The 16,728-nt window shown below is 44.9% G+C and overlaps 1 protein-coding gene across 2 annotated transcripts in view; it reads right to left on the reverse strand.

Annotated features, from left to right (window-relative positions):
- The window catches only part of PRKCQ (protein kinase C theta), a 93,225-nt gene that overhangs the window by 30,206 nt on the left and 46,291 nt on the right, over positions 1-16,728 (reverse strand). Inside the window, exons 2-10 of one of the 2 annotated variants that reach the window (XM_089778217.1) lie at positions 16,323-16,379; positions 14,580-14,742; positions 13,128-13,159; positions 12,951-13,036; positions 11,294-11,423; positions 10,930-11,039; positions 9,601-9,724; positions 4,730-4,890; positions 554-727 (exon numbers count right to left, since the gene is read on the reverse strand). In XM_089778217.1, coding sequence (XP_089634343.1) covers positions 554-727; positions 4,730-4,890; positions 9,601-9,724; positions 10,930-11,039; positions 11,294-11,423; positions 12,951-13,036; positions 13,128-13,159; positions 14,580-14,742; positions 16,323-16,379 — 1,037 coding nt within the window. Of the gene's footprint in view, positions 1-553; positions 728-4,729; positions 4,891-9,600; positions 9,725-10,929; positions 11,040-11,293; positions 11,424-12,950; positions 13,037-13,127; positions 13,160-14,579; positions 14,743-16,322; positions 16,384-16,728 lie in introns of both variants that reach the window. The other variant, XM_089778216.1, reaches the window with a different exon arrangement.

A 16,728-nucleotide genomic window follows, 5' to 3' on the forward strand; every position in this document is an offset into this window, starting at 1 on the left:
CTGAAAAGTTTGGGAACTACTGACACAGAGGGGAGAAAACAAAATTAGTACTTTTATTTGCCTGGTCAGGGACACAGAAAAAAACTACTTCAGAATTCTTTTTTGCACGAGGCTGATGTGCTATTTACATCCCATTTCAGCCTTGTTTAAGAGCTGAAAGAGTGATAGGTCTTGTGCTGTCCCCCTGCACAGGACTGACTTTCACCCTCAGTACACACTGCAGCCCCCGGTACACCACAATAGTTCCCCGCACTGCCAGTCTTAATGGGAGAAAGAAGCATCAATCTACAGAGGCCAAAGCTCAAACATCCTCCCAAGAATGGATCAGCTGAGCAAGTGTCCTACCCACCCTACACCCTGCACTCACTGGATGAGAGCTGGGGATGAAGTCAAAGTTTCTGAGGCACATGCTGAGACAGAAGATTCCTTCCCTTAGCCCTATTTTGTTCCAAAGAACTTTCCTCAGCACATTTAAGCCCAGGCTTCACCCTGTAAGAGTAGCAAGGCAAAGTAGCTTTGGCATGTACAGAGCTAAATGGGAAGCAGGTATTACCTTGGTTTGGAACGTACAATATACATGGGTTAGAAACGGGTGTTCCCAAGCCAAGGAGAGGACTCTCTTTTCCACCATGGTGCATTCAACATCGTCATCCATCAACACCACATCCTTCTTCAGAGCCTTCACAGCGAAAAACTGACCTGCATTCTTCAACTCAGCAAGGAAGACCTAGAATGGGAAGTCCACCTCGTGTAAGCCATGCATTCTCACAATCCACACAAAGGGGCAAACTGAGGCTAACTGGCTCAACACCAGGATGGATTGGCCATCTTGGTGTGGAAGGAGGATCTGGTGGCTAAGTCACTTGACTAGGCTGCAGGGAGCATGAATTCAGATCTTGGTTCTGCCACAAACCTATGAGGCTTTGGGAAAGTCCTTTGATCAACCCCAGGCCTTCACTTCCATTTGTAAAATATGGAGAACATACATGGGGGTGCTGTGGGGATAAATCCACTTATGACTATGAGGGGCTTGGTTACTACAGTGATGGGGACCATGTAAGTCAATTGAACGCTTCAGACACATGAAACAGTTGTGGATGGAAACCAGTTTTATGCCCATTTTCATAAATAATATTTATATTTTCCCCATTTTCTGGCCAGCTCCACTAACCACTACAATATTTTAAAACACATGGTGTGGGAAAATTTGTCAGTAATATATACAACTTGGACGTTTTGGATCAGATCCACAGTGGCTGAGCTACACTGATTTATACCTGATATCACCTAGTGTAAATCAGTCAAGCAACATGAATATCACTGATCTCCAAGGAGTTTGATTGATTTACACTAGGTGAGACTCTGGCTCTGAATGCGAGGTGAGAGTGCAATATGAATAGATAGATTGCATTTCTCCAGCGTCTCTCGCTTGAGTACCTTAAAGCCCTCGGCAAATACTAATGAACTGAGTCTGAGAACTAGGCAAGCTTCCAGATGGGGAAACTGAGGCACATAGTGGCCAATGACTTGCCAGTGCTCACCGAATGAGCCAGGAGCAGTGTGGGAAGTAGACTGACTTCTAGGCCCATGGCTAATTATAGGTAACCATGTAGTTTAGTGAAGAGAGCCATGTACTGGGCCTCTAAGTACCTGGCCTCACTCACTTCCTGAGTCTAATAAATTTTTGAGGTAATTTTGAGCCAGTCACTTCCCTCTGTGTGCTTCAGTTTCCTCATTTGTACCATGGAGATACTGAAATCCTTTATAGAATGCTTGGGGATTGATGGATAAAAAAGCACCATATGAGAGAGAGGTTATGATTGACATTTGCCTGGGTTAGCAATCATCCAAGAATAATCAATGACACCTCCTCAGTACTGTTTACTGATGTGGAAAAGCACAAGGAATTGGCAGCCCCTTTTGCGTGTTTTGTGTACTCCTTTGGGTATTTATATGACTGCTGCAGCTATAACAATTCTTTCCCAGTGATTCTCCATCCTATGGAATATTCTGTAAGCGAGGGGCTCGAGGGATTGGAAACAGAGTGGAACTGTATTGATCGGGAGGCTAGAGAGGGGAACAGACAGTAGGGCTTCTATATAGATGGCCCAGTACCATTGAAGCCCCTCCAGATCAATGGAGATTGGCAGGGTATAAAGGCTGAACATCCTGCATCTTCTCCAAAGGAGGACAAACCTCACCCCAACCAATGGAAGAATTTTGGAAAGGATTCTGTAAAGGAAGCTTGTACAGATTGAACCTCTCTAGTCCAGAACTCTCTGGTCCGGCAACATCTGTGGTCCGGAATGATTTTAGTTAGCTGGATGTCCATTTTTCATGGGTATGGCTAAGTTTTCCACAGTCCCATAAAGTTTGTTTACAGCCACCAGTGCTAGCTCTCAGGGTATGTCTAGACTACTTGCCTCTGTTGCCAGAGGCATGTAAATTAGACTACCCGACATAGTCAATGAAACCAGGATTTAAATATCTCTGGCTTCATTAAAATAAAAATGGCCGCCACGCTGTGCCAGCTCAACTGATCGTTGGCACAGCATGCGAGTCAAGACGTGGATCGGTCAACAAGGGAAGCCTTCATTGACGGCTTCCTTATGCCTCGTGAAATGAGGTTTACAGGAGCGGTTGACAAAGGCTTCCCTTGTCGACCGATCCATGTCTTGACTCGTGCGCTGTGCCGACGATCAGCTGAGCTGGCACAGCATGGCGGCCATTTTTATTTTAATGAAGCCGGGGATATTTAAATCCCGGCTTCAATGACTATGTCGGGTCATCTAATTTACATGCCTCTGGCTACAGAGGCATGTAGTCTAGACATACCCTCAGTGTTCTGTGCTGCTATTTAGTTCTAATTTACCCCTGAGCCCTGGTCTATACCTTCAAAATAACAAGTGGAACATCCAAACTACCAAGCCTGTTATTTCAAAATAATGGGCTAGTTATTTTGAAATAATGACTCCAGCTTTCCATGAGGAATAACTCTTATCTTTTTTTCAAAATAACTCCCAAAATAATAATTTTGAAATATTTCAAAATAATTTCCTGGTGTAGGCATGCCCTCAATGTCCTCGAACAGCCTAGTATGCAGTGGAAGTATTAGTAATGCTGCTAGACAATACTGACCTCCCCGATCTGGAAAAATCTCTGGTTCAGAACTGCTCAGGTCCTGAGGGTGCCAGACCAGAGAGGTTCAACCTATAGTATTTTCTGCTCCTACCGGGTTTTTTGTAGCAGGGCAGGATTTGGCCCTTCTGTACTAAACTTGTTCAGTTACGGAAAGCAAAATGGAAACAAATAAATCACATTTCCTTAATGATTTAATTGCTCCGGCACATAAAATATGCAAAAATCATCCAGACATCAAAGGACTGGTTCTAGTTCGGATGTCTTTGGGCAACATCTTTTCTAATAAGGGCACGTTCATTAGTTGATTCTAAATTGCAATGAAGAGTAGCTTCCGCAGTGGTTCCCAGAACTGCATTAGCTCCAGACGAACTCATCACAGAGGACATTATTATAGAGGGGGCTCCTACAAATTACTAATGATCAGCCATTCCAGGGAAAGGGAGATGAATGAAGACACTAAAAGTACAGGTTGCACCTCCAAAGACTGGCACACTCTGAACCAGAGAGCATGGAAGCCTAATAGCAGGAGGGCCAGCTGAGGTCAGGGCTGGGGGCAGCAGGTCTGGCAGAGCAGCGCAAAGCTGGAACCCCACATCAGTCCCCGGCAGTGTGAGACCGGAGACAGAGTCCTATGGCAATCCCCAGTAGCTCCCAGCAAGCAGGGCTGGACTCCTGTGGCAAGCCGCAGCAAGTGGGCTGAGAGCCAGAGCCTCCTGGCAGCCTGGCCAGCTGGGGAGCTGGCGGCAGGTGGGCAAGCAGCCTGGTTGGGCTAGCGGTGCGTGGGGGGAGGCAGGGTGCCTGCTGGGGCAGCCTACCAGCAGAAGGTGGGAGCTTGGGGGCTGGTGGTAGGCGGCCTCCTCTGGTCCAGCAAATTCTCTCATTCAGGACTAGTCAGGTCCCGAGGGGGCTGGACCAGGCAGGTCCAACCGGCAAAAGATTCATGTTTCAGGTCCAAGGTGCAGATCCCCAGCTGGCTGAAATGGGTGGCGCTCCACTGACTCAGCGGAGTGATGCAAATTGAACATCTAAGGTATGGAGCTAAGTCCAACCTGAGTCAGGGGCAGGACATAGCCGCCCTCGCCCAAGAACAGGGACCTTCACTATATGCACCCTGCTTCCTCTGCTCTGGAGGGGGAATTCTACTCCAGTCTTTTTTCAGGTGCAGCTTCCTCCTCTGAACTAGCTCAGCTGTGCTGGCTGATGGCAGAGCTGGGACTCCACCCCATCCATTCTCCTGCCTGTCTGCTCCCCACCCACAAGTGTAAAAGGGGAAGTAGCAGCTTGGCCACTGTTTCCCCCCACATGGTCTCTGGGGATGTGGGTAGCTGGTGCAGAGGAGTACAAGGGCCTTTATATTAAGCAGAGGTGGAGACGGGGGAATTTGGTTTCTATGCAATGCAACAGTTGGGTTCCCCATGGTGATGTTTGAATCTTATGTATTATTAAGCACGTTTCTGCTGAGGTTTGAAAACACAATCCGGCCCTCTGACCCTGGCAATGCAACCCTGCATCGAAAAGCTGTTTATGTTCTCCAGCAGTGCACTGCATGGCTTTATTTTGTAGCACAGTTCAGCTCCATCTCACATACCTTGCCAAAGCTGCCCTTTCCCAGCATTTTGTGTAAGACGAAATCATCGATTGTTAATTTCAGCTGCTCAGACGGCTGGTCCTTCCCTGGTTCTGATTCTATCATAGACTCGGGGCTTGTCACGTCTTCCACTGGGGTCTCCCAGGAAATTCCCTGCGGCTCTGATACGAAGCCCAAAGCAAAGTAAACACCCAGAAACAAAACACCCCCCCGAAACGGAAAAATTGTACATTTTTCAAAGACTATTAGTTCCAAATGAAATGAATGGCAATCAGTTGTCCACAATCAGTAGGTGGGTTTGAAAACCTTAGGCACTGCACCTTAATCTTCTTCTAGTTACATCAGTTTTTGCAATGGTGTAACTTCACTGGCCTAAGTAGTGATTCCCAATTTACATGGGTGTAAATGAGAAGAGAATGACACTCTTTAACTGTAAGGTTGCTTTCAAAGCCAAAGAATAGGACCAAACCCTCCAATTCTGTGCTGCTTTTAGTTGACAGCCCTTCTTGCTGGCTGTCACACCATACCATGACATCTTGCCCTGGGGCCTCTTTTCACTCCCTTGCCGAAGCTGCTGTGTGAAACACATGCAACACTGTTTAAACTATCCCAGCAGATTAGATCCGGATGGCTGCCTTTGCTGTCAGTTCCTGCAGTGGAACTTTCAAGAGATTTCTTGGCATTCTATTTATTTAGATTTGGGACCTATTCCATACTTGAACCTAGCCCATAAACTCAAATATATGATACCATAGAGAGGATTGCTGAGCACACCCTGACAGATAAAATGAATAGCCACTGGGGAGAGAGGGTCTCTTAAGTAACCCAAATCATTTAAAACTTTAGAGGTTAACACAAGCACTATGAACTTCACCTAGAAACATACTGCAAGCCACTGCAGATGTACTCCACTGATCAACATATGTTAGACATCCTCCTCTGAGGCCAATTCACAAAGCATGCAACTTTGGCTCTACAGAGTCACAGAAATGTTGGGATGAATGAGACTTTGAGAGGTCCCCATGCCCAGTTTCCTGTGCTGAGGCAGGACTAAATACGCCTAGGCCATCCTGGACAAGCATGTTCTTAAAAGCCTGCAATGACAGCCATTCCACAACCTCCATTGGGAACCTCTTCCAGTACAACTGTCCTTAAAGTTAGTGTCTTTCCTAAAATGGAACCTAAATTTCCCTTGCTGCTAACTAAGCCAGTTACTACTTGATCAACTCTTTGCAGACATGGAGAAGAAATGATCACTGTACTTATTACTCAAGCTGCAGAGATTCATGCTTCCAGAATGACAGACCTAACAAATGGCAGTCATAACGAAGACTTCACAGCATTGGTATAACATGCCTCTGAAGGGCACCTCTCTTTTTATAAGTGGGCTTGTAGCATTCTGTATGAGCTTCCATTTCCCCGGTGGTCTGGAGGTGACAAAGGTTGGAAAGGCAAGGACAGGTTGTGCTCTTCTCACTGTTCCACTGGATCCAAGTTGGCAGCTCAACAGTGTGGCCTTGAAGGGGCTTGAGCTTTGGTTTAGTTTTGCTTTTGTTCCCAACACATGTATTTTAAAGCTTGCAGGAACCATGGTTTCTGTGCACCTATTCTACAAGCTCTATTTTGAATGTTGTGTTCCTTGGATACAAGGCAATAATAGGCACTATGGACCAAAGATGGAATTTTCTGATGGGTCAATGTAAATTAGGAGTGCAATGGAAGTCATTGGGACATATGTGCAACTCCCATTGGGCAAATTCACAGCTCAAAGAGTAGAAAGTGAAGTGCAAGGGTCCTTCACATTGGTTAACTGGGGAGCAGAACAGAATCCAAGTCCACAGACCCATTTGTCCTCCCCGGTACCCTCTCTTGCCTAAATTTTCTCTGGTGGCACAGAGCATGGTGCCATGGAACACTGCTTCATAGCAGGAAGGATAAGGGGATCCTCGGTGTGCGGGCGGCCACTGGCCATTTCCAGCTGCAACTCTTTCATGTCAAGGTGCACATTAGCACTGCAGATTAGCATGTAGGTGTAACCCACATGCCTACTGGGTGCGGTTCATTGTCCCATGTAGTGGCACTTAGACCACTTACAGCAAGAGATAGGAACAAGGGAGCTCTACAGCCTAAGCTGCGTGCTAGTTGGCTTTATAGCTCAAGCTGTAGCAGCTTCTCTATTAAGCTCTAGAGGCCCCAGGTTCAAATCTGCCCTGTGGTGATTATGTATGTGCACTGATCTCAATTATCCCATCCCAATGGCACCCAAATTTGGCATGCATGACATATACTGTGGTTTGCAAATCTTCAGTGCTACCAAACCATTTTATTAATAGATCCTCATCTGATTTAAATCAGAGTCACTCTGTTCACTTCAATGGTGTTACAGTTTAAATCTGGACCAATGTGGAATCTGGACCAATGTGTTCTGACTTCTTTTGAATTTTAAATCTTCACTGCTAATCCAGAAAGGAATATAAGATATTGTGGTTCATAGGGTAAGGTAGTTTTCAAACACTGTAGCTGAAAGATCCCATTTTAAACCCACATGCTGATGTTAGCTCTTGGGTAAGTAAGGTGGAGATTGTCCAATAACTTTCAAAGGGAATGATGGCATGTCTACATTGGGAACATCCAGGAAAATATAATCCAAATTAACTAAAGGTGTGAATTTGAAGTGCATTTTGGAAATTAATTAAGGCACACTGAATTAAGGCCCCTTTAATTCTGAATAATACTGACAACAAAAGGATTTAATATGGTTCAATTCACACACTTTAAAAATTAATTTGGATTCACCTTCCTGAGTGTCCCAATATAGACAAACTTGTGGGTACCTAATCACCATTTGTGTCTTTGAAATAGTTTCCCCAAAATGGTCATTTTTAAATATAGGGCGTACAGATTTTATTAAATGTGTTATTTGGCCATCCTATTAAGATGGGCCAAACTAAAAAAGAATATATATAGCATCAATTGTCATTACTTGCAGGGAGGTTGACAAAGGGTAAGTACCAATACAATTCAAAAGAGGAGAGAATAAAGTGAAACAAGCTTTGTAAACACAATTGAAAACAGCAGTGTAGCTTGCCAACAACTTGATAGGTTACACAGGTAAACACTTACAAGAGATCAACCTTTCTGTAATCAGCATAATTAGTGAACAATATAACAACATGCCCACAGTTCCAAAACAATAAATACATTTAATAATAAAGCTGCTAACTATCAAGAGCATTGCTCTTTCCTCAGCCAGAAGCCGCAGCATGGAGAAAATAATAAAACTGGGATATGATTTTTCAGAGGTGAACCAATAGTTCAAACGACAGAGTGGGTGATGTTACGTCTTGAGTTTCTGATGAATATGGGTTGTGTGGAGGGGAAGTGGTGTGTTGGGGTACCTGACCTAGAGGAGGATTTGGGGAAGATTTTGTCAGCTGTGGCATAGGAACTAGGAATGTGGGGGTTACTACAGCATCCCCCCGTTTTAGCTGGGTCTCTGCTACCAGCCTGATTTCTGACTGCTGGCCCCACACCTGGGGCCTGGCTTCCGTCCTTAAGACCAGGGCCCAGGCGATGTCAGCCACACCCGGGATTCCAGCTGCCAGCCTCACTCCTGGCCTTATGCCTGCCCACATCTGGGAGGGGGTGGATGGGGTAAGAGGGCTTGCTTTCAGCACCGTCACTATTAAAATAGTTCCCATTCTAGTGTGCGAGTGGGGCTTTGTGGCTCTTGTCACTGGAGGACACAATTGGTTAGGGCATATGTCTATGGGGAGTGCAAGGGAATTGCCCTGGAACAAGGGGGATTAGCTGCCCCAGTGTGGAGTGGCTAGGAATAATCTGAGGACAGGTATAACAGAGCGTGGATGAGAAGGATATGTTTTGCTAGAGGCATGACTCTAAAAATGATGGATGTCGCTTTGTATTGACTAATGAACACATCACCCAGAGTGAATTGTTTTGTGGATGCTACACTATTTGCAGCATTCACTGTAATTGCTGCTGACTCGGTCTAAACCATAAATCATATCTGAGACACTATGTCGGAATCATGACATCACATGAAGGAACCACTTGTAAGGGTCAGCCATGCCCATTCAGTATGACTCTGTCTCCCACTGGTGGCACCTAGGTTTTGGCTAAGAGAAGTGAGTCTTTCAGCTCAGGTAACAGAGCAGTGATGGGCAACACGACTGGCCACACAAGTGACCCTCCTTCATCTCAGTGAGCCACAAGGTTGTCGTAACCAAGACGATGTCCTGGAATGGGGTAGTTTTGCTCACTGTGTTTGCCTATCTAATATTTGTGGGATGTGCAGGTTGAACTGGAGCAGCACTTTGGATGCAGAGAGAGTGCAACGTTATGTGCAATCAGCACCTACCTTGCTTCACGTGCCTTGGCTTGTTGTGTATGTGTGTCACTTTACTAGGTAGCAGAAAAAACCTATGCAGATGGAAACCAGCGGACTCTGGCAACCCCTGTGTGTGGGCATCGGTAAACGAAATGTCTAATGGGCCACACAGAACCCCGATGGGCCGCAGGTTGCTCACCGCAGTAACAGAGGCTCATTTATGGCTATCCCATATTTAATCCCTGCTGTCAACAACCCACCCAGGGGCATCAGCATTACAAGTGGTGGCCTATACATGGAATCAATCTGGGAAGTCTTTAAGACTTCAGAAGTCTGGTCGGGGGAGTTGTAAGCCATCCCCAGAGGGAGACAGAGCAACCCACAGAGTCAACATGCCTTATGTAAGTAACAGAGAGGGTATTTGTTTCCCTGTACTATGGATGGACTAAGTTCCTTATCACTATCACCCGGTAAGAGCTCAGATAATCGACACTGTCCACGCACATCATTGGAAATCTACCTCTCTTTCCAGTTGCAGGTACTGGCACAGCCTGAAGCAGAGTTACTTCTTTCATAGGAACCGGGAGGCCAATTTCAATAGGTCCTTCTCTGAAGATCTGTTCCGTATCACGCAAACAGCGAGCCTGGGACACAAGCGAAAAAGAGTGAGGTTTTGGCTGCAAATGCCCACAAGCACCGGTGTCGCGTGACCCCTGCTTCGCCCACACAAGCAGGATTGTAGAAAGACAAGGAGGTGGCGACTGACTCAAGCCACTGAGTTAGTTGCGGGTCATGCTTTTGGAATCTTTGTTTCTTTAAAGCAATCCTTGGTGGAAGAGCTGGAATTGTTGTGTGGTTATATATATACTACAGTAATGGCTAGGAGCCCCAGACAAGCTCTGGGTCCCATTGTACTGGGTACAGTACCACACCCATGGTCAGAGACAGGCTTTGCCCAGGAGAGTGACAATCTAAGGGTGTGTCTAGACTACCTAGTTTTGTCGACAAAAGTGGACTTTTGTCGACAAAACTATACCAGCGTCTACACTACCGCTGAGTTCTGTCAACATAACGTCGACAGAACTCAGCAGTTTTGTCGACGCTGGTATACCTCATTTTCCGAGGCATAATACCTTCTGTCGACAGAACTCTGTCGACAGAAGGTGTTATTGCCTGTAACATTGCGTCCAGATTACGGAGTTCTGTCGACAAAGCAGCTTGCTTTGTCGACAGAACTCAATGTGTCTGGACGCTCTTTGTCGACGGAAGTTTTGTCGACAGTATCTGTCGACAAAACTTCCGTCGACAAAACGCGGTAGTCTAGACGTACCCTAATAGACAAGACAGAGTGGAAGGGGAATAGAGGGTGAAATGTGTCCTAGCTCACACAGTGGGTGAATAGACTACCACCCAGGCAGGCCTGCCAATGAGGGGGGGCAAAGAGGACAATTACCCAGGCACTTTAGAAGGATCTGCCCCCCTTTCAATGGCAGGAGTGGCTGAGAGTTCTGGGTCCTTTTGTATTGCCTGGGTAGGGCACAGAACTCCTAGACCCATGTGGATTGGTAGAGGCAAAGGCAGCTGGGTGGGCATGTGGAAGCACTGTCTGTGTTGGAAGAGCATGCCCAGCAGTGCAGCTGGCTCCTCGCTGGACACCGTGCAGGCTCAGCCCCGCCCAGATGTCAGGCGGACTGGTTCCACGCAGGAATGACGTGTGTGTGTGTGTGTGTGAAGGCCTGTTGGCTGTTCTCTCCTGGGGCCCAGAACGGCCGTTGGCAGGTCTCTTAAATGTCCCTCTAGAGCCCCCTGTTCGCTAACCCACACTGTTCCAGCCCACCCACCGTCCTACCTGCTGGGTGCTCTCTATCAATGCCAGCGCTTCGGCCATGAGTTTCTGGTTCACTCCACAAAGGTTGGCCACTTTCGTCTGGCACTTATGATGGACGTTCATGCCACATGCTGAAAGGAAAGAGGTGATCAGAGCACGGAGAGGTTTGCATGATCAACAGTCTTTGGTTTACTGGAGGCAGAGCACTTCTATTGGCCCAAGCCAGTGGCTGAGGGTGAAATCCACCTCTGTGCTGCCCTACGTAGCTCAAGACCTAGGTAACCAACCCAACTGGTGTCATAGTCCTCAGGAGAGCAACCCTGGTGAACATACCATGCATCTACACTTGTAGAGCACAACAAGAACCCATGGACTGCGGACTCACCGTCACACTTTAACCCTTGCCTCGCCAGGCCCCAAAGAAGCGTGCCACAGTGCTCGCAGAACGTCGGGCTCTTGTAGTTGTAAACCTTAAACCGGTGAGGCATGTCTATCTTAAACCTCTCCTTGTGGAACTGCAGGAAGAAAAGACATCAGTGAGAATATCACCCACTCCATAGAGGTGCTGAATTAAAAATATTATTGATCAGGGGTATTATACTGCTGCCCATCACTGTGGTCTTTGAGAGTCTTAGTTATCAGGGTTTTTACCATGAATGGGGGGAAAAAATCCTTAGGAATAAGCAATATATCATACATAGAAAATAGGGTGGGAAACAAGTGACAGGACTTTTGTTATTGGGTTTGAACAAAAAAAGGAAATTGTCTATAGATTTTCAAAGCCAGCTAGGGAGTTTGGCCATATAACTCCCATCTTTGCCAACAAGAACTGTGTGACGAAACCCACTAGTTAGTTCTGAGAGTAACAGCCAAAAGTGTTTGAAGGGTGTAAATACTATAGAGGGATCAGAATTGATTAGGGAAATGCCATGTGATTCAGGAAATACCAAAATGTTCAGAAAAGGGTAACAAAAATAATTAGGGGTTTGGAACGGGTCCCATATAAAGAGAGATTAAAATGACTTGGACTTTTCATCTTAGAAAAGAGGAGACTAAGGGGGGATATGATAGAAGTCTATAAAATCATGACTGGTATAGAAAAAGAGAATAAGGAAAAGTTATTTATTTGTTCCCATAACATAAGAACTAGGGGTCGCCAAATGAAATTAATAGGTAGCAGGTCTAAAACTAACAAAAGAAAGTTTGTCTTCACACAGCACACAGTCAACCTGTGGAACTCCTTGCCAGAGGATGTTGTGAAGACCAGGACTTTAACAGGGTTCAAAAAAGAGCTAGATACATTCATGGAGGTTAGGTCCATCAGTAGCTATTAGCTGGGTTAGATAGGAATGGTGTCCCTAGCCTCTGTTTGTCTGGAAATGGATGATAGGAGAGGGATCATGTGAGGATTACCTGTTGTGTTCACTCTCTCTAGGGCATCTGGCATTGGCCACTGTCAGCAGATGAGACACTGGGCTAGATGGATCTATGGTCTTACCCAGTATGGCTGTTCTTATGTAGGTATAAATAGGAGATGTGGAATTAAATTAACTAAGAAAAATGTAGTCTTAATATCAAGGGGGAATGGCAGCTTACTCTCATTTCTGCACAGGAGAGAGGAATGCTTCCTGGAGCAGTAATATGAAAAAGCAAGATAAAAGCATAATAAAGGGGAACTTGTCAAAATGCAGATCTCCCATTAACAGCTGGCTAAGTTTGGATAAAATATACACACTGAAAATGGTAAAACTTCACCCAATAATATCTTTCTCCCTAGTGCCCATAACTTCTATTTCAGATACAGTAGCTCTTTTAGGAGCACATCCAGTCTTGACTTAAATATTGCAAATTCAGTTGTTAAATTGGAGTGCATCCCAAATAAAGGATTGTGTGACTGACTAGGGAGGTGCAAGCAGATACAAATATGATCTGTTCTACCCATTCCACACCAGTAACTTTAGTGGCTTCACTCCTGTTACTCCGGATTGACCGCAGGATGAAAGAGAACAGAATGAAAGCCCATGCTGAAATGTGACACATACCATAGTTTCTCTGCTATTGATTGCTGACCCTGTGCACTTAGCTATTACTTTATCAATACACTTCTTATGAATGGCCGCATTGCACTCTGAAAAAACAGAGAAGTCACAACATTAGGAACAAATGCTATTTAAAAATGACTGAATAAACAATTATAGTAATATAATAAAGCTTCTTACGTCTGCACTGGTAGCCTTGTTTGTTAAGACCCCTAGAATAAACAAAAAACTGGTTAACTGAATTTTCAGAGTTAATGTCAGCAATATGAATTTTTCATAAAACAACATTGATTTTTATTAGCTCCTGCTAGGCTTTTTTAGCATAAGTATCTTTATTCAATTCAGCTAGTAGTTTGAAAGACTACAGGTGGCCCTCACAGCCTTTTTTTTTGTGCACTTCGTAACTTTTCATTTTGCATCAGTTAATGGCAAACCGTTTGTTAGAAATTTACGTGTGTTTTAGTCACTGAGCGAATTTTCATCCTACAGCAAATGCAATTAGAATCATGACAATTGTGTCATATCCTTGAAATGAAACAGTAACCCCTATATGTAATATTGGTGAAGGGCCTGACATCTGGATGCTTAGGGTGTGTCTACATTGCACCGTTATTCCGGAATATTGGCCGTTATTCTGGAAAAACAATACTAGCATCCACACAGCAATTGAATTATTTCAAAAGAAAATCGAAATAATAGAGGGCTTTTTCTAATATTTGTAAACCTCATTCCATGAGGAATAACGCCTCTTCCAAAAAAGCTCTTTCGGAAGGGGGTGTGTGTGGACGCCCCACTCCTGCTACGTCTAAATAGTGCCTTACCAGGGCCATTCTAAGTTATTCCTCCCCAGTGCCTCCTGGGTTCTAAATCAAGATAGCACATCCACATTAGGGGAGCCTGCCTCGGACTAATTTTGAGGCTGCCCTGTAGTGTGGACGCTCTATTTCAAAATAAGTTATATCTTCTGGAATAGCTTTTTCCAAAATAAGCTTGCAGTATAGATGTACCGTAGCTCACACAAGTAGTCCTTACTCCTTCAAACTGTTCCACTGGCCCAAATTCTGCCACCTTTTCTCAGTTCCTAGTCCCAAGGACCTGATCACACTCCCATTAAAGTCAATGGACAGATTCCCAGGCCCAAAACTTCAAAGATATTTTTGGCAGGTGACTCCCACTGATTTCAAAGGAAGTTTAGTGGCTAAATACCTTGGAGGATTTGTGCTTGACCGATTTAACTAGGAGCTGGACTGAGGCCCTGCTCAGGCAAACCCACTCTGAAAAGGCTCATTGGAGTCAAGTATACAAGGGGGAGTTGTAGGGTCAGGTCACTTAGTGGTAAGCAATAATAACATTTCTTTACTGATGTCTGGAGGATGTCCTGCAATGATGCTCAATGACTAAGATATGTGACTCTGGATCCTACAGTGTGTACCAGGAGATCCTAGGGCTATCTGCATACACACATACATACTGAAATGCACCGTGCTAGGATCCAGGGAATACCTGAAAGCACTTGCCCCGATTCTCATTCATTAGTAACTACAGCGTGCTCACAGAAGGGCAGCTGGAGAGCACGAGGTACAATGGGCTTCGGAATGAGTAGGGGAGCAGGCACCGAATTGTTGCACCTACCAGACAAACTCATGGCAGACGGAGCAGAACGTGGGCTGCGGGAAAAAGGTGGCGGTGAACTCGTGACATTTGACGTTGTGAATTTTGGCTTGCTTGATAGCTCCTCGGCGCTGGTGCAGGGAGAAAAACCCCTCTGTCTCGCAATCAATCAGCTCTTTAGCATCTGCGGAGAAAGGAGACACAAGAGTTCACAATGAAATACAGTTATGTCTACGTGTGGGGATAGATACAGTGTTAAGTGTATACAGTGTAAGCACAGTGTGTGCATTCTTTCACCACCCTTATACTGTATTTCTACTCTGTGTTCTGCCCTGTCTTTTAGGGGAGACTCTCAGAATGCGTTACAAGCATTAATAAACGAAGCCACATGGCACCCTTGCGAGGCAGGTGGTATACTCATTTGACAGATGGGGAAGGTAGCGAGGTTAAATGACTTGTATAAGGACGGAAGCTGGATAGTTGAGAATAGACTCCAGGAGTTCTAAGTCCCAGCCCTATGCTCCAGCCTCCTTTCTGTAATTACGCTGATGGAAGCAATGTATGTGAGACCAAACTAACCCAACATATAGACTTAGTATCAAATTTAAAAAAGAGAATCCACTGGTTAGAAATGAGCAGGTAGATGTTTCCACACCTGTTCTTTCATTCCCTAATGGTTAGCCACTATGGCTACGTCTACGCTTCGGGTGTTTTGCGGAAGAGGAAATGCAAATGGAGTGTTCATTTGCATATCTCAGGCTCTCATTTGCATATCGTCTTCCGATCCTTTTTGCGGAAGAGGTTTTTGTGATTAAAAAGCCCTGTGTAGATGGGGCCATTGGTTGGAAAAAAACCCTTTTGCACAAGAGCCCCTATTCCTCAAAAAATGAGGTTTACATGCTCTTGCACAAAAGGGTTTTTTTTCCAACAAATTGCCCCATCTACACACGGCATTTTATCACAAAAAACTCTTCCGTAAAAAGGATTGGAAGAAGATATGCAAATGAGAGCACAAGATATGCAAATGAGCACTCTATTTGCATTTCCTCTTCCTCAAAACACCCGCTGTATAGACATAGTTTATGATGTGTTAAGATTCCTCTTTCAATGCTGAGCCAGTGTGATGGGAGGAGTTGACAAGGAATAGCACCAGTGTGAATGATTTTCTTTGTCATAGTGGAAGATCTTTCTAAGTTCAGGTGGTTACTTCCCCATGTAGTCCTCCATCGTGCACCCATCAAAGTCAATGGGAGTTTTGTTATCAAGGTGAAAATGGGTTTAACACAGCCATTTGCATATCTTGCCATCCCTCTATGTTGAGATTGTTCCAGACCAATATATTCTTAACCTATACATTTTTCAGCTAGCAGCTCTCCATGGAGCTAGTCTAGTCCTTTGGAAATCAACGGGAGTCTCTCCACTCTCCTGGATGGGGGCTGGTTCTAGGAGTAAATCATTTTTTTCCCCCTCATTGGGAAGGCATATATAGGGCTGGCTGTTTAAGAATCCACTTCATACTGGCAAAGCTAGCAAATTTGAAGGCAAATAACGGGGAGACAGCAAATGTGGAACCTCGCCATGCCATCGGAATTGCTTGTCATTGTGGAACTGCATTCAACCCATTGCAATGCTCTCATGTTTACAGATGAATCATCAATATTGACGTGAGCATTATTTTAAATGCTAGGCGATTATATGGAGATGATTTGCCCGTCCCACATAACCAGAACTAAAATCTGTTAATCAATAAATAGTGTAACTTGCCACTCATTTCCAGGAAGTATCTTGCACTCATTAGCATTCTCCCTTGAGGTTTCAAGTCTAGCTGGTTGACACAAGGAGAAAGGAAAAAAAATGTAGATGTTAGACAGCAGTACTACTTCCTAACAGTCACTTGTGCAAACTCAAAGCTAAAATCTAGTGACAATCTCAGCTGGCAAGAATAAAGTTAATTTCCAGATGGAGAGCAGTAAATGACAATAAGAGTGTGGGCTTGGTTGGTTCATTTTCAGGCATGGTAACCACTGGAGAACAAAGTAGACAGAAGGGTTGTGGGAGGAACAACTAACAATACGGGGATAAGATTATGTGGATTCACAACAGAGGCTTGTGAACAACATGCTAGAACATAGACAAAAATGGATCAGATAATGAAATAAGGCTCAGATTT

The sequence above is a fragment of the Pelodiscus sinensis genome, chromosome 1 (genome assembly GCF_052426305.1).
Source record: "Pelodiscus sinensis isolate ZL-2025 chromosome 1, ASM5242630v1, whole genome shotgun sequence".
In the NCBI taxonomy this organism is placed as follows: domain Eukaryota; kingdom Metazoa; phylum Chordata; order Testudines; family Trionychidae; genus Pelodiscus; species Pelodiscus sinensis.